The sequence below is a fragment of the Anoplopoma fimbria genome, chromosome 14, assembly GCF_027596085.1.
Source record: "Anoplopoma fimbria isolate UVic2021 breed Golden Eagle Sablefish chromosome 14, Afim_UVic_2022, whole genome shotgun sequence".
NCBI lineage: Eukaryota > Metazoa > Chordata > Actinopteri > Perciformes > Anoplopomatidae > Anoplopoma > Anoplopoma fimbria.
The window spans coordinates 10,404,534-10,429,427 of record NC_072462.1 but is presented as its reverse complement, the minus strand read 5'-3'; the positions used below and the strand labels follow the sequence as shown (position 1 = coordinate 10,429,427).

Sequence of the window (24,894 nt, the reverse complement as noted above, 5' to 3'; positions counted from 1 at the left end):
AAAGTGATTTAAGAAAAAATAAAAAAGATTGTGAGCCTATTGTGCTTAATTCAGAGAGTGAGGATTGTGTGGATATCCACATTGGACCACCCAGTCAGACCACCGCTTCCATTCAGTGCTGCAATCTGGAAACTGGTTTAATGAGACAACTGGGTGTTTAACCTGTCTTTCAGCTCTTTCAGTGGACAATGCTACACTGTGATGGATGACTGACAGCTGCCCGTTCTCGTTTAAACCCACACCTGCTTTCCCACCAAGCAGCACACAGAGATTGAAGTCAGTGTCTGTTGTTTCCTGCTTTTATAATCATTCTTTTCAGAGAGCAACACGTACCTCCTCGTACGAATCCGTTGGTGGCGATGGCCGATGTGGAGAGGCCGGTGATGGTTGTCACCACGGTGGCCATGGCGACGATCAAACAGGCCAGAGCTGAAGAAAAAAAAACCCAGAAAAAAACATGGAATGAACTGCATGAATGTCTCGAATGAAAAGAATGTGCAACACTGTTAACAGTTTTCTAGCCGGCCTCCCATAACTCTGAGAGCACCGTGAAAAGTATCGGCACGGCCACGAAGGTGAGCTACTGCAGCGGAGTCGGCCACATGTGTCACTTGTGGTGGTATTTCACATCAAAGCAGAGAATTATCCACAAGTGTTGGGGGGGGGGTTGTGTTGTGTGTGTGAAGCGAGAAAATAACTGACACGGAGTGTTGAACACAGGGACAAAAATGGACACCCACAGAGCGGTGAAATGTCAATAAATATGAGCTGCTTGCCACACTTGCTCGCTAACTTTTCAGCACGACGATATTTGAATCAGAAGGTTATGTGCGGTCTCTGTCACATCAAAGCAAAAACATTGGCTGTGTATCAAACGGGCTCCTGACCCGCCGACTGCTGGTTCTCTGTAGCCTGGATTAACATAAGTGAAAAGGGCAGTATCAAATGAGTTACAAAAAGGAAAATAAATGGGCCAAAAAATAAAACTTCACCTTCAAAATGACCGGTTGTTTAGCAATTACCCAGTGTTCCGTTGAATTCTGGAAGAACACTTCATTTTTCTCACATGCCTCCAATGTGGCATCATTAAAATAAAAGAAATCTAGATTTCAAGGTAACACAGGGAGAGTAATTGATTGGACCCAAACATTATTCCTAATTTCTCTCCAGCAGTATATTTCCATGCAGATAGTATATCTATGTGGATAGAACAATATATATGTACATACTTTTAAAAGCATTCTTTCATCTCAAAACATTCAAATGTGTCTGCAGATTCAGACGCACTGCTTTTATTACAATGAACAACCTTTATCATTTTTTTAGTTGTCTAAGGGTTAAAGATTACATAACCGTTAATATGATGTTGGACGTTTGTGTGCTTTTTGGAAATCATGCATAGGCAGTAATAGGGGAAATAATAAAATGTCCAGTCGTAACACCATCTGTTTTTTCTTTGTTCTCATGCATTCAGCCACAGGCACATTGTGTTTTGGACTTTGGAAGGTGTGTTTGTGCAAACTCACAAAGGGGCTGAAAAGGATTCTAACCAGGTGATAGTCATAGTCTGTGCTTACCAATTCCAGCCTGACCCACGATCCATGACATGCGGATGAAGAGCATCACACCCCAAATGTTCAGCATGCAGCGGACCTGCAGAGAGGAGGGGCTGTTACTGCAAGTGCATGACGTGATGCCAGCTGCTGGGTTTCCATTTGTGAGTTATTTGATAAAGAGTATATCTGGATGAACTTTAAATGCACCATTTCTACATATATTCTGAGAAAGATTGAGAAAGTGTTGAGAACCAAATTAAAGCTGCACGTGGCTCATGTCAGTGAGATTCAGCTGCCCTAAATACAACTAATTCACCAACTCGATGTCCTGTAAGGTCATTGTCCGTAGTGATGAAAGCATACTAAAACAGATGAGAGGAAAAGGTGGAAAGCTGTTGTGTACAGATTTGTCTCAATGCAGCTTTCTTTTTTTTTTTTTAAAGCGTTCTTAGTTCCCTACCACAGTGCAGGGTAAAGATGCAGTGATTCTGATGCATCACCTAGTGTGTGGGCTTGCATCCTATTTGACTTCTCAAGTGGCTGAATGTGACTTTATTGTGCTGCAGCATCGATCTAACCTCAATTTAGAGTTAAAGCCACGGACGGGGAAATATGAACAATTTAGGAGGTAAATTCTGAATTTCTATGTGATAAAAGTTGCACTGTTATGAGAATAAAGTCATAGTTTGACAAATATCTTATAAGTAAATATATAAGTTGGAATGAAAACAAAACAAATATCAGAATCAAGTGAAAAGTCCCAAAATTAGCAGAATTGTGTTTACAAAGACTGAAAAGAATTTAAATTATCTCTCATCATAATATTGATTTTTGACCTTCAAAAAAGTAAAATTTCTGATCCAAAGAATCAGAATTTTATTTCTGTGACTTTTATCATATTGAGTTATGACTTTATGCTCCTGACCCAAGGCCTCCCACTTTTTTGATAGAACCAAACTTAAATGAACAGGAATGGAAACAAAATAATTTCTGAACTAAACTACATCAGGGATTGTGTTCAAAATGTCCTACACTCCTTAATAAAAGCCTTTATAAACCAAGAGACATGAGGATTAGTGCGAGGTTTGTATTAGAGAGGAAGTTAGTACTTCTCATGTCAAAATAAAAGCAGGATGATAATATCCAGACTGCTGACTGTACTTTAAATAAAATTAAACCCGTGTCAAACTGACCTCAACGTGAACCCCATCTCTCAGGCGTTGGGAGAACCTTCCTCTGTGGTTTAACCACCAACCAACCAGCCAACCAGTGTCTGTGCCACAAGTCATTCACACTCATAATCCAAAATCATCAGCAGAGTGTCGTCTACTTCACACTCAGTTCAAATGATAAAGTGGCACACTTATCACCTGTGATCCACTTCATTGAGTTCAAATGGAACTGTTGTTGTTGAAGTGGACAAACAGTAAAGATAGTTCTCTTTCAGTAGGCAAGCTGCTAAGTTTAAAGTAATTAGTTTGAGTTTTGCAGCCTTCTTAGTGCAAATATTCTGTAACTCAGTTTTGCCATTTTACACTTACGCTATGGACCTGGGTTTGACTTTAGCAAATATCTCAGAGTTAGAGTTAGAGAGGACATCTTTGGACTATTAGTAAGTCTTGATATGTTGAAATAGAAAATATTTAATGACAACAAAGGAGAGCAGGCTTTGAAATAATTAATTGCATTCTATAGTTGACTCACCAGCACCCCCTTAACCCAGCCGAACTTGACCACTCCTTTGGACTCGGCTGCCTCCTTAGCAGCGGCCTCCTCTGGAGGGGTGAGCTCATCCCCGTTGGCAAACCCATCCTCAAAGGGCTCCTAAAAACACAACAGAAAAATAAATATGTTAATGTGTGGAGAGACATTGCTGTGGTCATCCAACGCTTGCTGATGAGACGCATTACTACTCATGGTAGCCTGAGAGCCAGAGCTCTGGGCGTGAATCCTGGTCGTGGCTCTGGTGGGACAAGGAAGCAATCCCAACAGTTAGGTATGATGAGCTGAGACCAATGTAAACCATGCAAACGGCCCCAAACGCTCTTCTCTTTTCTCCCTTTACATCTCCTTAAATTGACCATTGAGTGAAACCAACTAAGTAAGAGTAAAAATAAATTCTAAATAGACTACAAATTATAGAAACGCTCTTTAAAACATGAATACTTCAATCATTTAGGCTGCAAGTCAGATTAGGGCTGGTTTAGAGTTTGGTTTATCTGTTCATGCTGAGGAAAAAAAAAAAAAAAAAAAAAAAAAAAAAAAAAAAAAAAACCCACTCACAAGTGTATTTTCAAGGTTAAAATCTGACCTTGTACCAGAATGAAGACTGCCCTGTGTAGTGCTGAAACGACTGCTCTTTAAAAGGCAATTTAGGACAAAGTATAGCTGGGTGACTTTCAATAAACATCACAAAATGACTAAAAGGACTTTAAGAGGCAAATGAATCACATAATGTGACTGTGAGGAAACCGACTGGCTGACAGATCAACGACACTGGCTCTTTAAAAACCCGACCGGGTGATAGAACATGTCCGTCCTTGTGTTACTACCAGCAGCTCAAACACAGGAAGCCTCCCTCCTGCGCACAGACAATGCCGTGACTTTGGGTTTACAGCCGGCCGTCCTTCCTGCATTTACAGCACTCGTAACGAGCTCAGGACAAACGTAGGACATCTGAACACTGATCCTCTGTACTTATTCTGACGATTTCACAGCATTTCCTCCCCCCAATGACCAGGAAGATTGTACATTTACAAAAAAAAAAAAAAAAAAAAAAAGGTGCGAAGCAGCTGAACAACAGTGAGTCATTCCCATCATTTCCACAGCCGTTAAATAGCCTGCTGCTATGCTTATTTCAAGCCACAATAGAAGTGAGGGTTCGAACAAAGAACACCGGCAGCTTTACTGTCCTCAGAGGCTTGCTGCTTAGAAAGATAAAACAAGTTTAACCCCACTTTTTATCCTCTGAGGTCCACGATTGTGTTGAGCAAATCTCAAGGCAATCAATCAGTCTATGATGTTATACAATATACTTGTGCAAGTTGGGTTTAAAGGGTGGAGTTAAGGAAACCAAAGCAACATATGGTTCCCCCTTGGGGACAATGAACACCCACTGATAATTTTAGAATAAAAAAAAAAAATCAGTGTTACTCACCAAAACACAAAGTATTTCCTTGAGGTCTTAAAAACATGTTGAGTGCTTTTTGTTTCTCATAAAATCTTTTCATTTTTCATGCATTTTAAATCCAGCATTGTTTATTTCCACGGTTACCATTGTGCATTCTTCCTCCCCGTCTCTGCTGGCACATTGCAGCGTTTCTCTGTGGGATGCCACCACCTGTAGATCAGTGGAATAGTGCGACACAAATGGTGGAGGGTGCACGGGCGTCCTCATGACCGTACACGAGAAAAACAAAACGCTCTTTAAAAAACAGCTCCATAGTTAGTGCTGGGCAACGCCTAAAAACATTACGACACCAGTACCCTAAAAGTGATACCCCTTATCATTCCATACCCATCATGTCAGAGGAAGCTGTTTGTGTGAGCCAAAGTTAATAATGGATATCAGTGATGAATACTGGCAGACATCAGCTTTCTTAGTCCGAGTCTTTAGTGTTAATAAAGACGTATAGTTCTTGTTCGATATACTGTGAATGTATACTTAAATTTCTATTTGAAAATGTGTCCTTTTTCATATTGGTGTGGTTTCATAATCAGACCGTTTTCTTTGGATATGGATGACCTTGGTCTTATGGATCCAGTGGGAGCTCTGTCATTTTACAGCAGTGGAGAGGAAGTGCAGTGATAAAGTTCTGGCCTGCTGTGCGGAACATTGATCAGCTGGGATGTGCGCATGGCCTCAGGACACATGTCCTCTGATGAGGACAGTAATGTGCATATCCTAATAGTGGCAAACACCGACTAATTGTACAAATTGACACTTTTCATTGATGCATATTAATTACCCAGACTCTGGCGGCCCTCCATGGTCTATTTGTCCCACCACAGTTCCATAATGAACCCAGAATAATGTTTCACTTCTCAACGGGTGGGCTGGCTGGCTTGCACCCATTATCAAATTGCGCTTAAAGAAAACTGGGTACGGCAAAAAGAAGCAAAAAGTGAACAAAGTGCAAAAAAAAAAAGATTTCTCAAAGAAATCCAATGCTCCACGAAGATCTGATGTAACCTTCCTCACAGTATCATGAAACTAACAGCAATGGCAGATTTTTCATCCAGTTTTTACAGTTTTGTTTTTTCCAACTGACGCACACACTAAATTTTGTCATCTTCTGCGTCCTATTCTTCCCCGATGGTAGAATGGTTTTCACTGCAGAACTGGTGCATATCTCCATGAACTAACTCCTAATTATCTACAATGATAGTGGAAGGAAATGAGCTTTCATTTTGACATTTCTTTTGCTGTTTTTTTCTAATTTTGACTGCTATCTGCAATACATTTGAATGGTAAGATAAAGAGAGGTAACATGAAAACAAATGTGAATGAACTTCTCTCAGCACAGAGGTTTCTGTTACAATTGGCATATAAATAGATGTAATTAATTATCCAAGAGTGCCAGGCCCCTGGCATGTGCTGAGCCGTGGGAGGGAGGGAGGGAGGGCTTTAAGCATCACCCATCATCACTTCACCTGGGCCATCTGTCAACATGAACACCATGCCTGTGTCCCCTCAATGACTCAGCAACACTGCTGCAATCTGGCCATGGCAGCTCGAAGGGCTGTAGAGAGCCACAATCCTCTCCACGTCAGGTTAGGCTTCTGTTCCAACGGGCTTTGTACACCTTCAGAGGTTTTACTCATCAGTCTTCTCAAAAGTCACAACAAAATGTCAGAGCACTCTGTTCAGTTTAAGGGAAAACAATTGAACTCAGAACAAAGATCTAGCTTTTATTTTATCAACATTTAAGTGACCATGGTGTCTCGATATAGCTGCATTGTTATGAGTGAAAGGCATTTCACAGTCTTTTTTCTGACTATTATTAGCATAAACCATAAATTTCATTTAGTCTCAGAATGATACATTAAAAGAAAAGCTATTAATAAAATTAATAAATAGTACTAATAAATACATTGTGGAGGCTAGTGGAGCAGAAGCTAGTGTGAGTGGGACAGGACATCGCTCTCATTACCCAACGTATGGCTCTTCTGATTCCAATTAAGGCTGAATATTGAACTTGCCTGTGGCAATGAGTATAAGATAAGATAAAGTAAGATAATCCTTTATCAGTCCCGCAGCGGGGACATTTGCAGGATTACAGCAGCAGAGAGGATAGTGCAAACAAGAGACATAGTAAAAACGAGATCAAAACAAGTATTATAAATAAGTAATCACACAGTATCATTAAGTACTGGACATTGGAGTAAATGCTTGGTAAGCATTTAAGCCTTCTGTATTCATTTTTCTGATAAGATATTTCCTGAATAATAATTAGTAAATGCATTTTTAAAAAGGTTCTTGGGTGGCTTAATGGCATGAAGAAAAGAAGTGAATTAATAAAGAGAGATGCTTGACAAACCCGGTTATAGCAGCCTACTTCTTAGCAGAAAACCTTTTAGAAGTAAATCCAGGCAGAGACTCTGTTGTGGTAATGGAGTGCATTCATGTGTTAGAGGGGATAGTGAATATTTTTACAGATTATATGTGGTACCTGCATTAGTCAGCACCATCCCAGCCTCCTGGGACGGTGACTAATAGAGACCATCAGACAATAGGAGGATATACACTACCACCTAGCCCTAAGGTACACCAACTGTGCAAACAGTGTAAAAAAACAAAAACTCTTGGGATCAGTCCAAAAGATAGCCATTCTACACAGACCCTCTGGACAAAGCAGGAAATTAAAACAATAGCCTAATGCCTTTCTCTAGCCAATGACACAGACAGTGTGCTCTCACTGCGAGTCTCCAGACTCTACATGACTCACAGCCCGGCCCTTTAAATTGAAGTATTTGCTGTCTAACACATTGTTCTTGTAAGAAGTGACATCACCCGTTGGTTTACGGACTTCCGTTATGAAGCCTTGAGGGCGGCAATTTGGCCGTCGCCACCTTTGAATATAGCCGTCATCATCTTGGCATTTTTTTAGCATACCCTGCTTTATGGTCCATTTGATTCTAAATGGATCATAATTTACTAAATGAACATTCTGATGTATTGAAGAAGACTTGAAACTAGAGATTGAGACCATTAACTCATGTTTACAATGTTTACTGATGGAATAAATCAAGAGAAAAGTCATTTTCTCATAGACCTTGACAGAACCAGAGATTGCCCCAGACAGAGACGATATAAGTAGAAATAACTCTGAATATATTTTACCTGACGTAGTGGCACTGACCAGTACAATTTATGGAAACTGTGGCTCTTTGAAGGTTGGTCGCTTGGTCGGATAACCTTAAATGACGAGTTCTTACATGCCTGTAACCCTAACCCCTAACCCTAACACATGAGCGTCTCCCAATGATTTTGGATTAGACCCAGTTTATGAAATCCAGAATGTTCTTTTTAACTGGACTGAGACTTCATTAGATGCCTGTTAATAAGTACCAGATGTACAAACACTTAATAAAATTGGATAAATTGATTTTTATCAGGAACTTCCTGATGAAAGAACAAGCAAATACGGTCATAAATCTGCCAGGCCTTTTGATACTTGACTGTTTTTGGTACCAAAAAAAAACAAAGTTTCCACATCAAGCCCTAAATGATAACCAGGCCTGGTTTGGTCATGGCTGATTTGATGGACTTCATCAAAAATGTCTGGTTTTTTTTTTAACGGATTGAAAAGCAAACTGAACACCAGCATACTTTTTATGTTGGTTGACTTGACAATTTTGAAAGATAATTAAATTAGCTTCTGGCATGAGTTATTAAACAGCTGGGCAACGGGACACATGCTTATCCAAGAGTGATGTCAGGTCATGCCACTGATCATTATGCAACGCTGAAATCAAGGTCTGCTTTCCTTGTGTGGCAAGGGACACTGACGACAAGGGAGCATCTGTTTGGTTCACTTGCAGAAGGGGGTCAGACTTGATGCCAGCCTGCTTCCGTTTCTTCATGCCATCTCTAATGGCGACAAACATGTGTTCCTTACATGACGAGCTCTATAATCTATAATCCTCTATATATTCAAACAGACACATTCAAGTTTTATTTCTAAACACTGCAGGCTCTGCTCTAGCGCTCTTTTCTTTGTGAACCTTGTAAATGTGTTTGTAATTAAAAATACATGCCACTTTTTTACTGGGACAAAACCAGGGGGCAACCGCCAGTTCTGCTGAGTGAAGCCAATGCAGACCTGTCTTAAAACTTGAATTCTCTCTGCTGACCATCAGGGGGCGACTCCTCTGGTTGTATAGAAGTCTATGAGAAAATTACTCTACTTCTCTCTTGATTTATTCCCTCAGTAAACATCACTCCACTTTATTCCAAATATGGCAACTTCTGTTCATTGGCTGCAAAAAAAACCCCAAAAAAACTACATGGCGATGGCCTAATCGCTGAACTTGAGACTTCAAACGGTAGTCTAGAAAAACAATGGGTGAGGTCACGACGACTAAATAGACATCTGATATACAATCTGTGGACACCACCCTGCTCATGGAACCCCTTTGGTTTACATTTAAGGAGTTTCACAAATCAATGCTGAATGATTAAAGACAGCTTTCTCTAGTATCTCTGAGCTACGGCTAAAAATTGATTTGTTTTCCTCAGTCCGTAGAGCCAAAGAGAAGATCACAGAGCTGCAGGGTGAAATAAAAAGTAACAAGCTGTTTATGAAGACAGAAAAAGCCTGAAAATGTAGCTTTGCCTCTGTTTGGGTGACATCCTTAGTGTGGAGAAGGTCTTGATTTGATTTACATTTACATCATTCTGTTAGAAAGGATGTCTCCCTGCCTCAGTGGACACTAAATGGATGACGTTTCTGGAGCGTATTATACATGCTCTACATGCCACCTAGCAGGTATCAAGAGGAGATTCTGACCTTGACTCGATAGCTGTATCTGGTGTGGCTGAGAGCCCTCCCTGCTGAGAGCACAGATCAGAGAACAGTGCAGACGACACAGGATGAGCCGGTGAACATCATCTACATGGCTGAAGCAACACAAAGGCCGGCTTTGCACAACAATGACAGAGCATCCAGAGCTGAGCACGCTAAGTGCAAACTGTACCGTGACTGGCCCCGGGCGTCTTTACAAAAAAAAAAAAAAAAAAAAAACAACAACCTCATGATGCAATTGGATTTCACAAACTTCTACCTTGGACAAAGAACGTCTCGAAGTCAAGTGAGGTTTTGAGTAACTTCCCAAGACTTACTACACATCCTGTGCAACTTGACAACAACATTTCAGAGAAGGACAGAACATTTAGTGGAAACGCTGGCATGTTCTGCCCAATGCGTACTAATGAATAATCATAAATTATCAGGACTGACGCAAAACACCCTAATCAAAAAACAAATAAGGCTCCTGTTGAGTCAGCAAGGCTGGAACTGCCCGCTGCAGCCCCATTAAACGGAAAACAGACATCACTGCAGCCATTTAGTTTTACTGAGGAGTGGATTACGTTGGGTTGTGTAAGAGCTGGACATTTCTGAAATAAAAGTCACATGCTGGAAGTTACTTACCCCACATTTAAAGCAAGGAGATGGGAAACCCCATTAAAGAATAGTATATACAAGTACATGCATGACATTTGACCTCTGCTTTAACCCATCCTAAGCATTATTAACAAAGGGCTGCTGGGTTTCGGGGAATGAACCGCCAATGTTATGGTTAAAGGCTGACCCATTCCACCCTCTGAGCCACAGCTGTGCCATTGAGAAATTATTATTTATTATTAATTTGACATTTCAATACTCCTCGAAACATGTTTGCCAAGGTTTATGATGACATGGAAACTGGAAGAGCAGGCACTTTAAATAAGAAGGGGGGGCAGTATAAAGATCATTTTCAGCAGAGCCCAGTAAAAGTGAGCAACAACACTGTGTTTGTAGTGCTTAAAAGCTTTGTCCAACAACTGACTACTTGATGTACAGGAAATTAGACATCAGCTATTTTAATAATTGATTCATTGTTTGAGTTATTGAGAAAGCAAAAAAAAACAAAAAACATTCTGTTGTTGCAGCCGAGGATGGGAAACAAAAAATTAGATTTTATCAATGTTATTCTCTTATGGACTCCTCTTATTGATTCAAGAGTGCATACAGGCAGACTATATATACATTTTTTTCACCAACGTTACAAAATTTCGACAGTCCCGAGGATTATATTGGGGGGGTTGGCTTTAGAAGTCTCTGTGGGCTGTTAGCATGGCTTGCTAGACTTTTAGTATTTGTTAATATCTCCATAGCACCGTCCCTCGGCACATTATGTCCGATGTACGTATTAGCTTACATTGCAGCGGTAAGCATCTTTTGAGCCGGGCTGATGCTGATGGGTTCTCAGATACCCATTTCAGTCACCCGTCCTCTCTGCGTGGCTCCGTCAGTGACCAAGAGGAACGATCAGATGTCCACCGTCTCAGACATCTCACCATTGTTTGAAAAAACCTCCCACCACTCCGTTCATTATTCTTTTACTGCACTGAAACTCTCCCAGAGATGGATTCCCTGCAGCCCACTGAGGCCTGTTGATAGAACCAAAAAAGGCCCGGCCCGACACTGCAGAGATTTCTGTTTATGAATTGTGTCCAGTTACTATCTGACACTGCCGTGAGTGTGAAAGAGGCGAAGAGTGAGGTACCGGGAAAACAGTGAGGAGCTTTGTAGCTCGGCAAGATAGCAGCATGTGAGTGGAGCTGGGTGGAGGGAGGTTTGGGAACGGTGACTGGTTGTAGTGGGGGTGGAATGGAGCATGCTGGGCGTTGGCGGGGAGTCTGAGTGGGGATTGGTCCCGTTATGGCTGTAGTAATGTGACAGTGTCTGATTTTCGAGCCAAAAGCATTAAGGTAAACGGTGATATCACATTGTTTTAAAGTTACTTTAAAACAATACTACTAGAGCTGAAAGGTCTTTAAATACAGCACAGGGTCAATGCAACTTCTTTTTCACAACCGCTCATATTGGTGGGTAAAATAATAGAGTTGATTGTCCATGGTTATGGTTACACTGAGCTCCTACAAACCATTAGCACTGCCCGCCCAGCAACATTTGCTCATATGCCCTGTTAATTTACAACGCTCCGTCACATGTGCTTTGTAGAAGCGGGCCACCAAGAAGAACTTCACTTTGCCATTGAGTGGAAATTGAGCGGATCTGTGGGCACATCCTGCCGTGCGGCTCGCATGTGTTCACGCAAGCACACATGTGGCAGCTTGTAAACATGTACACATAAAAGGATGTCTGACAATTTTCCATGATGCCACGTACGCACTCACGGGAAGTTTATTTCAACTCACTCCCCACGAAACAGGCTGCTTCAATAAGCATGGGGGGGTTGTCAAACGGTTTCCTTCCGTACAACGTGTGCCGGTCCACTCTGCAGACATGTGGAATGTAAATACAGACAGACGCTCTCATTGTCTAAGCGTCCTCAGTTCAAGGTGAACAATTAGGAGCTGGGAAGCTCGACTGTATTTTTAAGAACTTAACACTCATTTCCCTTTTTAGTGGCCAGGCTAACTTAAAGGGAAGTATGCTCCTAAAAAGTGTAAACACTGTCTTTTCCTGTGCGTTTTGATTATTTAGTGTAGAAATATAATGAAAGCTTTTGGAACTGGTGTCAGTACGACATACGGGTTGTGGTACACAAACAGATATCTTTTTCAATACCTTTGTCGATGGAGCAGAAGAACCAGAGTTCTTCTCCTGAATAAAGTACAGTTTAAAAACAGACAAACTTGTGATTTGAATCAGAAACTTTCAGATCAAAGAATGGGTAAAAACTACAAATTTGAGCAATCCTCTGCTACTTTGCTATATTCAGCATGATTGCTCTGAGGCATTTTTAGACCACATCCATCATCACTTATGCTCCCAAACTGTGGAACAGCCGACCCAAAAACATTATAAAATATAGATATGTTTTCAAGCATCACTTAAAAACGTATCTATTTCGCCAAGCCTCTCTGTTTAAACCCAGATCTGTCTTTCAAAATGATCTTTTATGTATTTAAACACGTTTTTTAAAGTTTCTTGTCATTTAAATGTATTCTTCTGTTGAAATTTTACTAATTACACTTAAAATGTAAATGCAATGCTACTACCTATCACTTATTTACATTATCTGTAAAAAGGAAGGCTTTCTGTTTTTATATATTTTATTTTTAATAGTCTCTATGTAATGGGCTTTAGACATAAAGATTATTATTATTACTCTTATCATTTTTATGCCCACGGCTCACTCTTTGTTCCAGTAAGTTGTGCGGACGTCAGTCAGTTCTGTCGGCTCCACAGTTGTTATGCTTTTTTTTTGTTTTTGCTGTACTTCTTTGTTTTCTTCCAGTATCACCGTCCTAGCCATTCATAGCAGCCGCAGCCAGTTTGATACGCCGCTCTACGGGGTAGGAGGGGTGCTATCATGTGAGGAAGTGATGTCAACATTAACATTCACCCCCCCACACACACACACACACACAAACACACACACTGAGACCGACTAGGCACCGAAGTGGAAATAGCGCATGTGCTTTTGTGAAGTGCTGAGCTTAGCAGAGCTGGGAGCGTGCGGTGAATCGGTCCGTGCAGCGGGCTGCATGACACAGGAAATGTGACTATGAAGGTCGTCGCCGTTGTGTTCCTAGAAGGGGACAAAATTCCAGAGAAGGCAGAGGACGGAATTTTGGTGCGTGTGTGTGCGCATGTGTGTTTTTCCATGTTGGAAAATATTATTGTAACACGCTTTTTTTTCCTGCGGAACAAAACGTTTTCCAGATGTTTAACCCAAGTGTTTCATTTGGATCTTGCATACATCAAATGTTTAGCAGTGAAAAGAACTCCTCAAAGGAACTTTTCCACTGTAACACTCATAAAGGGCCGAACCAAAGCCTGTGGGGCTGAATACTGACAGCTTCCCATTGATTGTTACCAATTCATTTCTTATTTTCTGCATCACTGTTGTCTTACATGGGGAGTTGGGTGTCAGGTGCCGGGGTCTGGTTAGGAGGTGACATTAATGTGGGCTAGACATCAATATGCATTTTTCTCTTGAGTTGACTGTCCCAGTATGCCTTTTAAACTGGCCTCAGGCCAACCATTATTTTTTAATCCCTGGCATGTCTGGTTTAGTCAATACGAGCACAGTGTTAGCAGAGAGAAGTTCATCTGACAGGAGCCGATCCCTTTTCACTGCTGCACCTTATACCCTCTGCTCTGTCTGAGGCACTGACACCATTAACAGATACAGTTTAACCTGAAAGCCAGCCGTCAATGGTCTCTGCCCTCACCACTGTCTCACAGTGATGGACAAACTGGCTGAACAGGACACCAGTTTCCTTTGAGCTGCACTGAGGAAGTGGTTACAAACACCAAACTTTGCACAGTGTTTTGTAAAAAAATGATCATGTTTTTAGCAGCGTGACGCAATAAAGCTGCATTCCACAAGTCAGCTAAGCTGCTTCATATCGGCGAGGTTCTCCAGGTTCAAACATGTCATCTGGACACTCTGGGCTGCTAGTTCTAATCCCAACGTGGCAATGGGCCACATGGAAGATATGTAGTCCATCTGACCCTCTCGTCTCTAGATAGTATTAAACAAATCTCTAGCTCATTCAACAGGCGTGACTGAACTTACTTAGTATTTAGGGCTAAGAAGGAGCAGCGTTAGCCCCTCACCCATTACCGCCACTGAGGTGCCCTTGAGCAAGGCTCCTAACCTACAACAAGTAACAACAAGCAAAAGGTAAAACACTTAAAATCCATCGACCTTGCAAAAATTTTTTTAAAGTAAGCGCGAGGATCATGATCCTTCTCATCACTGAAAGTGGATTCACACATGGTAGACTCAACGTTCATTTCATTACCATACATTTATATTCAAAAACAGTTGACTCCTTTCCTTACAGGGATTCTATAAAGGCCATAGAAGTTTACACTTATTTACAGTTCCTCCCCGTCATTGAGGAGTCATGTGTGGTCTATGGCGGTAACAATCGTTTACTTCCTGCTTCTTCGCTGAATATTTAGTTTGTACGGCCCCCTTGGCGTTTCAGAGAATACTGAAACGAACAACGTGAAGAGCATAAATGCCTTTCTCCATGCTCGCAGCTCAAGTCCTTGGGCACGGAAGCGTACAGTCAGCACCGCCACTGAGGAAAAACTACACCAGGAAGAAATATTTGAATCCAAAAAAAAAAATCTGATTCAGGTACAGCCATATACTTTTAAAAGGTTTCCCCTTTTTTGGCTATATGAACATTAGTGTCTGAAAGCTCTTCTTGCTTTTCACTGAATCTGGATGACTGTGACTACACTTTGTACAGCAAGGGGGGGAAAACAAACCATTTACTCCCAGTTTAATTACTGTAGATGTAAGCTGGTACAAATGGTCTCAGGAGGTTGCTGGGCTATTTCTGACCTCAGGATCCAGGTGACGCAATTGGATGTAGGGATAAGAAAGAGGCCGGGTCCTCTGCAGACAAAAAGCACACTAACCCACACAGAGGTTTATGGGCTGATGCCAAACAGCTTGTGTGTGTGTGCATGCATGTGTGTGCATGTGTGGTGTTACAACAGCTGTAAGGCCATCAGGCCACCATGGCTGATGCTGAGACAAAAGGACTCCCTCTCCTGTCAAAGGCCACACCAGAAGCCCAGGGCGTCCTCTGCTTCCTGTTTCTGTGTACAATCTGTGCAGCAAAACAAAGAGAAGGGGGAGCAGCGGAGAAGGGTGTGTGGGGGGGGTTGATTGCTCAAAAAAAAAATAAAAAAAAAATACTTAACACGCAACAGTCGGACAACGTGTTCATTGTGCAAGCGCACAACATCTCCTGTACGGAGCAGCAGAACATTGAGCAGCTGTACCTCGCTGTTAGTCGGGCAACATGTACTCAGAGCAGCTGGCACCTTGTTTTTCTCTGTTTCCTCTTTTTTTTACCTAATTTTTTTTTCATTTCACTAACTGGGTGATGTAAGCCTAAACTTGAATTGCATGAGAAAATGTAATCAGTACACTAGACACATGTCAGGACATGTTGTTCAGCAGTAAGCCTCCCAGAACTAGAATCACATACTCAAATACGCCTTGTATTTATTAGATTGTACACAAAAAAGCAGCAGAGAACGTCCTGAATACACCAATACAAGTCATGCCTGACACAATGAACTTCATAATAGTACTTCATCCAGCTAATAGTTAGTAGTCAGGTTCAAATTAAAGCTGCATCGACAGTATTCCATGTTTTTACAGATTATTTTAGAATCAGGCACTTTCTTTTGCCAATTGAACCAATCGGACTGAACAGTGCAGAAAACACCAGTGCAGAAAATGAAAATGGAGTTTCACTTCTCCTTACAGTTTGTCCTGTAATTGTGTACATTTTTGAAGGCAATTTCTAAATAAAAAAAAGTCCAGATTGAGTCCAGCTTTTATTAGTTCTTGAAAAAGTAGAGGTGTGCAGTTATATAGTAAATTGTGGATGCGATACGTTGAGCTGCATCGAGAATCGTTTTGCATTCAGATTGGTGACGGGCGAATCATGATAATGGAATTGAATCAAATTGAACAGTCAGTGAAGAGTCACACTTCTGTTAACGTGGGGAAGCCTTACAGCAAGCCAACGGTAACATAAATGACATGTATAAAGCCAAAATAACAAAAGCTTTATGTTTTCCTTGCTATTAGAGTGATGACCGTATAAATATGACGACAGACATTCATAGCTTCATTCAAAAACTTCAACAGAAGCTTTTGATGCAAAAACAAATAACATTCAGTACAGCTCTACCACTTGTCATAAAAAGAAACAAATTCATATCAAGGCTAATGAACTAGATCACGGCCAGTTACCTCAAACATCAGTGATGTAGTTAAGAGTAACACACATCACATCCAGCAGATCTGCCTGCAGCTCCACTCATCAACTCATGAGGCCCATATGTATGAATGAGACACATTCAAAAAGGTAACCACATGACGCAAACGCAACTGTGGGGGACCGAGTACATACTGTACATGTGTGTGTGTGTGTGTGTGTGTGTGTGTGTGTGTGTGTGTGTGTGTGTGTGTGTGTGTGTGTCTTTTGATTCCACTGGTCATGGAAAATAAAAAAAACATTAGGAGCACCCAGAAACAACGGCTCCTATCAACATCCAGGTAGACAGGACATTGTCCATGTCATGGACAATCTCAAAGGAATTCTGACTGTAGCACCGTAGTACTGTTACTGCCCCCAGCTGTTACTCCAGGCCAGTGGTACTTAACTTACTGCCACAGGGTGCCGGATGGCCCGCCCACCATTTTCTGATTCACAATGAAAACAAGTTGTTTTACAATGGTATTTTTTTTAATACTTTGAATGTTAATATGATGCCAGAGTGCATTAAACGCCCCCCCCTCAAAAACCCTGAATGTGTGAGTTTATTAACTGGGACCGAAAGTGCAAAAGTGGCCCCCGGTTAAAGCATATGGGTATCCCTGCTCTAGCCTTTTATCCCTAGCTTTGTATGTCAGTCCAGGGGACTGATGTGTCCCCACAGATCTGGGGGTTTTCTTCTTAATGTAATTGGAGATAATGTTGAAAAGACTGAATAGATAAAGGAAATGTTGGACCGTTGGCTGGCTGGGAGGGAGGGGTTCACATTGCTCAACAAAGTATCCAGAAAAGACAGTAGCAGAGCGTAGAGTCAGACGCAGTGGAGCTGCTGCACTGGAGGGTGGCATCAATATTTAAGAGCAACGCGTTTCTGCTTGGCCGCTCTAGACTGAATAAATCTGCCCTGTCACTGTTCCCCTTTTTGACGTGTCAATATAGACCTACAGCACACTGCTGCTGGCTACTGCTGCCTGATCGGGGGCCAGCTACACCAGCGAGACACTCCCGCCCGTCTCTGCTTTTAAAGTACCATCTCACCAAATATCCACAATTTTCTACTTGTGGCGCTCACCATCCCTGCCCCTATCGGGCTGCATGAAAGAACCTGAAATGTTTGTGGCTCATTGGAGAAATGCAGTGGCACTCAGTCTTTTTAACTGCCCTCACTGCACACTGACTGACTCATTGATTGCTGTAAAAAAAAAAAAAAAAAAAGAAAAGAAAAAAAAAAAGGCCATGGGCAACAGTCAATTGGCACAGTGGAATTTCCATTGCACATTTCGATCTGGACGCGCAGTATAAAGGGGGGGGGACTCTTCAACATTAGAGAGGGTATAGTGGAAACACCAGGGTCACCATGACCTTCAAACCCCCCCCTCCCCAATTTCATAGTCCAAAAGCCATTTCCCAGATATTGAGCCAAACAGTGCTGCCTCTGTGAATGTGAGCCAGCGACAGCGGCTAATTAAATCCCACCGTCTATCAGTTGATCATGCGTATCTGCTAGCCGCAGTAATTTTGTGGTGATGAAACCAGCTGGACTCCTGATACTGGACCACGTACTTGCCATGAAGGCCCGATGTATTCTGACTGTAGGGAACACAATAGGAGCCCTCTTTCACAACCTTGAGAAAAGTAATGAGAGCAGCTTTTCATCACAAACTACTTGAGGACTGGATATGAGGGCAGCTCATCAGCTGCTACAGAGATTAAGGAACGGGGAAAGGGAGATAGCTTTTCACCATTTTTCATTAAACTATGCAACGGACTGCAGGAAGTTATCGCGTCCGAGAAGCATCCTGCTAATGTTGAGGGACACACTAGAGAACCTCTAGTCGATCCAGAACCCAGCCAATACCCACGTCTTCAATACCTGTCCCGACTGAACCCTACTGCCCAATTAGGGACAGTTGTTGACCCAAGCTTTCCAAACTGACCTGAAGCCCGGGACATACAGGGTTCGATCCCGTTAGGGGCCAGGGACTGGACGATATGAAAATGTTATGTCCCAATTATCTAGGCCAAAATAATTGTTACTCGCAATAATATCCCAATTATGATCAGAATATGCTAAAAACTCTTAAAATGGCACCAAAACATACTGGAATCACTTTAGTTTACTTTGTTTTATTGCACCTATTGTTTTGGTGAACTTTCATTTAAGTGAAAACAACAATATTTAATAAGGTTAGCATAAAGCATAAGGCTCCCTCAGCATAATAAAAAATAAAAGAAAAATGACATTATGCAAGTCTGTTCTTTCTTACATTATTATTCCTACATTTCATGAAGTCAGGCTTCATTTCTCACTTCTATGCTGTGAAAGAGCGTGACGGGTCTTTTTCATGATTATCTGGTTAACAGAATTTACAGTAGCTACAGTAGATAAGTGGATATCAGGGGAAGGCCGGGTCGGGTCTCTGTTTAAAGTTGTGACTGACTGTAGAACCGTGAATCAACGGTGTTTGTTCTAACTTTTTGGAGTTTGCTAGCACCAGAAAATAAGCAGAACCTACAGTGTTGGATTGACTTTATCATGCACATAAACAACCACACAAAGCATATCAGAGGCTGTGGAGGAGGCTGACCTTGACATCAAGATCAAAACCTGTTCCGGGGAGCTGGCTCGCCGAGTTATCTGGATAAGACAGGAACTCACTAGTGCTGCTGCCGGTGTTTTACTACCGTCAATACAGCAACAACATGCATAATCCATTGGTGTTGCATCACATCCTGTGTATTGATAGGCTAAATGGTCATACAATTTCCAGTAGTAACAGAATGGCTCTGGGCAGTAAATGTGTTTCTAGATTTAGACAGATGGGTGTTTATTAATCCTTTCACATATTCGTCATGTGCAATACAGACGGTGAACAGTCAACATTACTACGGACCTATTCACCACATAGCATAGAGATGCAACAACCTCAAACACAGAGGTCCAGTCGTTTTGTTTCATAGTGTGTACATCGGTGCAATACTCTTAGGAACAAATTATCTGTGAGCCCGGTTGGTTTGGAGAGATTTTTGAAAGAAAATATGAAATCAGGATATTTTACAGCAGAGCAATGAACTTATAAAGGGTTGTAAAGGATTTGAGAAATATGGATAAAACCTTCTACCACTGGCATTTCTTTTTTTTTTTTTTTTTAAATCAAGATATAGTACATTTCTGGGAAGTCTAATGAGAAATTGTTCTGACATCAAACAATAATAATTACCAACTGATACAGTACAAAATGATACAGATGTCACACACACACACACACACACACACACACACACACACACACACACACACACACACACACACACACACACACACACACACACACACACACACACACACACACACACACACACACACACACACACACACACACACACAGGGAGAAGACAGTGCACAATTTGGCAAAAGATTTGGCACACAGCGCGGAGCTAAACGGCTAATGCTAACGGAGGTTAAATTGTATGACTTTGTATGCAGCACCCCCCACCCGGTGTCATACCTCCCTCTGGACTGCAAACATGGAATTCCACATGATGGCCTTCCCTTGAACAGCCTGATATTTCAGCTCACTAATTTGATAAAGTCAACACACAGTCAGTGGGTTCATCACTACTTGCTTAACAACTACATATACTGCTCATGATGTACTAACAATAATAGCTTCTCACGTTAGCTAGAAATCGCTCTTCTAAATCACCTCAACATCCAGACAAACGCTCTGGACAGAAAACAGCACTCATGACATGTTGAGAAGAAGCAACAGTCTCATACATTTTATTACTTCCTTTGTTATGTTAAATCCAAAAAACTGGCACAAAGAAGGGGCAAATACCAGTTACACCTTAGCAGGATTGTATTCATGCGTTACAGTCATACGACTTGTAGCGGCATGAAGACTTGCCAAAAGGAAGTTATTCAACTCCAGGCAGCACAGGGCTTTTGCATGAATGTCATTGTGAACCTAAACTACCATTGCAAACATGGTCACATGAACAGAGGCAACGTTTTCAGAAGTTGCAAAGAGACAATCTTCCCGGCACAGATCTCTTAGACAGGCTAACAAGGGCTGAGGGCCAAAGCTAATGGTAAAGTGGTGAAATATGGAGATCGATGTTTCCCAAAGCCCAAGACTACGTCCTCAAATGTCTGGTTTTGCCCACAACTCAAAGACATACAGTTTACTGTCATAGAGGATTACAGAAACTTTTTAATACCTTCCTTTCAGACATACCTTTCAAGTTTCCACAATACCTTTCTTTAGTTAAGACTAATAAAAGAGGCCAGTTGCGAATTATTGAATGGTGTCTAAACACAAGATGTTGTACAACTCTGTGCTGCAAATACTTAGCCAAAAAAGAACTGATGTCAGACACCACACACACACCACATGCAATCTGAGCAGTTGTTCCAAGGTGCCCGTCATGTTGCTAGGCTAACAGTGTTGGTGCTAAGCTAATTGAAACAAGTCTCAAAGCTACCTCTGAACTGAACACACAAACTAAAGGGATACATTCATTTATGTAAAAAAAAAAAAAAAAAAAAAAAAAAAAAAGAGCTGCAACACCCACAAAGCCCCTCGGATTCATGCTGTTGTCCACATTTACCATAATTATCTGCTTGAGCTGCATCAAAGAACTGTATCTCTTAATCAGAAAGGGCACTTGGGGGTATACATTTTTTTTTTTCTTTAAAAAAAAGGGTGCTACAGCTCACTTACTGCCTTTCATGAATGTCTTCTATTCATAGTCTAGATGTTTACAGTCCATGCTTTGGAATAGCTCTCTATTCCAGAGTGAGTAACCAGTGCAAATTCATCAGGGCTGTGATGCATTAGCCGGGCTACTCCTGCCAACAGTCACTTTGATGTTTATCAAAATGTAACCTTGACCATTTAAAAAAGGCGACTCCGGGTCAGATAAACACACTCCAGCAGAAAGTCATTTGTATGATGGGACACGATTTATACTCATGATACCAGAGTGAGTTAATAAACCAACTGAGAGATAAGATTAATAATGGGTGCTTTTGTAATATAACCAAGACTTTTTGGATACTTTTCAAATGTATACATTTGTTTGAGGCAATTTGCTGGAAGAACACCCATAAAAGTCACCAGTTATGCTTTATATGGCCAAAAGAATGTGGACATAAAGGCCAATATGCTATTCTGTTGGCCGGGGCCTGTCCTGTCCTTGGTTCCCCTGGTTCCACTGAAGTGAAACCCTCATGCTCAGGCTAATCATGATATTTTAGACAACGGTGCTCTTTTAACTTTGTGGCAACAGTTTGGGTAAGTTTCAACATGATGATGGCAATCAAAACTGCTGTGATCTTTATTGAAGTTTATTGTTCATAAAGTAAATAAAAAGGACAGAGGCACACCCATCAATACATCTGCTGTCACCAGGTTCCAGTCATTTTGATAAGACATATCCTCCTACTCTGTCGCCCATAGCTTGTCCTAAAATCTGAATATGTTAATTCCACAACAACGAAATAAAAAGCACTGGTGCAGACCTGCTGTGACCTAGAAGGAGCATTCAATGAAGAGCACGTGATATTTATGTCTGCACATGTGCCCAGACTGCGAATATGTAACGATAGGGTCTGCAGTACTTCAGGATGAACTAATGATGGGAGCACTTGGTTTGATCGTCCTCTGAAGAAGACGGACGTCATGATGCGCATCACACGTTTTAATTAAGACATAACGTTTCTTTATAAACCGTCATAATTCAATCACCTCGAGCGGTATACCCACGGCCATGCCCGCCTCAGTGCTGTGCTCGCCGGGCTCAGTGGGGGGCTTACCTTGTCCAGCTCGTCGTGCAGCTCCGACAGGGTGGGTCGGATGAGTTTCTCCCCCAGCGGTGCTGCTGTCTGCCGGTAGAAATCGATGTTGGGCACTGCATCGATGGTGTTGTGGCCAAAAGTCCTCATGTAATATGTGTGGGTGTGGGTGTCGTAGTGGTAGTGATGCTGGCCCCCCGTGGATGAATGCAAGCTGGTCTCGCTCATCACCGTGTCCCCGTTCTGCAGCCCCTCGGCCGGCGCCTCCGGAGAGGCCCCGCTCTCCGCTCCGCTCGGATCCGCGAAGTTCACCACGCGAAACCGGCCTTTGGCTTCCTCTCCGCCGCCGGCTCCAGGATTCGCACCCGGACCATCTGAAGGGGCGGCGGCGGGAGTGGCCGAGTCGCTGGATGGGACGGTGGTGGAGGCGTCGGAGCTCGGGGACTTATCCTCGGTGGCGCCCGCTGCCTCGGCCACAATGTCCACCTGGAACCGGCTCTGGCTGGGCGTCGGACCGGGCGGCTTCGGCCCCGCATCTGGGGCTAGAAAATCATGTTCCGGCGCGGCGCTCTCTGCCGCGGCGGAGGGTGTTGAGGATGGCGCTGACATGGCACAAAAAACACACAAAAAACGTGGAGACAGTAGGGGGGAGAGGAGGGGGAGACACGTTGTGGCCCACAAACTAACTGGAGGAAGTGTGGAAGCCCGGGAGTCGCCCGGTGACACACGTACAACGGGGAAGAACACGCTGATCTGCCTGCTCCGAGACGCGCCGACAGCGGTACTAGCTCGCTAGCTGCCTTGTTACATGAGGCTACAGGGCAGGAAACTTTTATCCACTCTCTACCTCCTTCTTCCGCGGAAGTAAATCCCCCAAAATACTCCCGGTAACTTTCACTTGCTCGGCCACTTGACTAAATCCCGTCCAGCCCGGTCTTTCCCTCGTTCGGTGTGGGATGCTGTTGTCGACCTTGCTGCAGCTCCTCCTAGACTCCCGGAGCTGCCCTCGCTGCTATTATACACACTGCAGTCGGCATCATTAAAGGGTGGGCTCCCAGCGAAGGGGGACCTCGCGAGATGTCATCTATCGCATCTATTATTTTCCCATCGGGTCGGAAATGTCGCGAGAAGACATCACAGTATGCGTGACGTTAATAGGCTAGAGGGAACATTTGTGGGAGGGAAGCGAAGGGGACGAGGGGGGGGGGGTGAAACTGCACCAACAGGCCTACCAATGCTTTGTGTGTGTGTGTGTGTGTGTGTGTGTGTGTGTGTGTGTGTGTGTGTGTGTGTGTGTGTGTGTGTGTGTGTGTGTGTGTGTGTGTGTGTGTGTGTGTGTGTGTGTGTGTGTGTGTGTGTGTCTGACTCTCTGTCTGGAAGCTTCTTATGTGGCTTCATGAAGTGGCAGGCTGTGGAGAGTTTGGGGTGCTTGGCGCCAAACCGCGGGGTCTTAACACTTAATACCGTGGTGTTTTTCACTGAAGGGATTTAGTTATAGGACAGATTACAATACAAGTGTATCGTAGCCAAGTAGGCTCATGCCTTCTAGCAACCAAACACTAATTTGATTGGTTTTCCCAACCTGTGCCCCAGGCCCTCAGCACATATGTTCACCTCTGCAGCAGAGCACACTTAAACACATGTCACACAAACTGTAGTGCATATGTGCTCACACAGGATTTAAGTAATCTAACCTCTAAAAAGGGTTAGGGTTAGGGTGAGGGCTCTCATTTCACAAGGGCTCTCATTTCACAATACATGTCTTGTGCTTTTTTAAGTGATATTTAATATTTAATATTAGTAGTGACATAATAGATGTAAAAACAAAAAAAGATTACAAAACATACCAGCCTAAAAGTCTACAGCTGAGTTGACTGGAATGACAGCTGGAATGACTCTTACCCAAACCAGTTAGCTAACAGTTCTGTTATACATTCTGTTGTACAATTCTGAAGTACAAACACCTCTATCAATGAAAAAAAGAAGGAATATATAATTTAGCCAGGTGGTTTGATTCAAAGGGGTACATTTCATAGAATGTATTAAATTCCAATAGATTTTTGTAGAAAAGCACAAATATATATATATAATCCTTCAGCATATATATTCTTAACCATTGTTGTTGTTAACTTAAGTTACAGTAGCAATACAATATTGTAAAATACTCAAATACTTAATGCTTTAAAAGTAAAAGTCCTGCATTCAAACTATTAAATAAAAGTATGGAAGTAATATTTACAAATTGTACTTTGAGTATCAAAAGTATTTATGCAGAATAATAGCCCCAGTGTCATATTATTATGTAATATTATGTCGGCCAGGCCTAAAGGGACGCGACCCATTAATTAAGTGAAATCTTAATCCACAGCATACAATAATATTTCAGACAACAGTGGTTTTCCAGCTCTGTGGCAACAGTTTGTGTTTGTCTCTTTCCTGTTCGAACATGTTAATCCCCTCATCCACAAAGCCAGGTCTGTAAAGAAATGGTTTTCCCAGTCTGCTGTGGGCGAACTTGACTGAATCCTGTCCAGAACCTT

General features: G+C 42.3%; 1 protein-coding gene across 1 annotated transcript in view; it reads right to left on the bottom strand.

Annotated features, from left to right (window-relative positions):
- slc12a2 (solute carrier family 12 member 2) overlaps positions 1-23,408 on the bottom strand; it is a 60,232-nt gene extending 36,824 nt beyond the window's left edge. Inside the window, exons 1-4 of the mRNA XM_054612941.1 lie at positions 22,376-23,408; positions 3,261-3,380; positions 1,578-1,653; positions 334-429 (exon numbers count right to left, since the gene is read on the bottom strand). Of these exons, the coding sequence (XP_054468916.1) occupies positions 334-429; positions 1,578-1,653; positions 3,261-3,380; positions 22,376-22,963 (880 nt within the window). The 5' untranslated portion in view covers positions 22,964-23,408. The remainder of the gene's footprint in view (positions 1-333; positions 430-1,577; positions 1,654-3,260; positions 3,381-22,375) is intronic.
- Between the last annotated feature and the right edge of the window lie 1,486 nt (positions 23,409-24,894).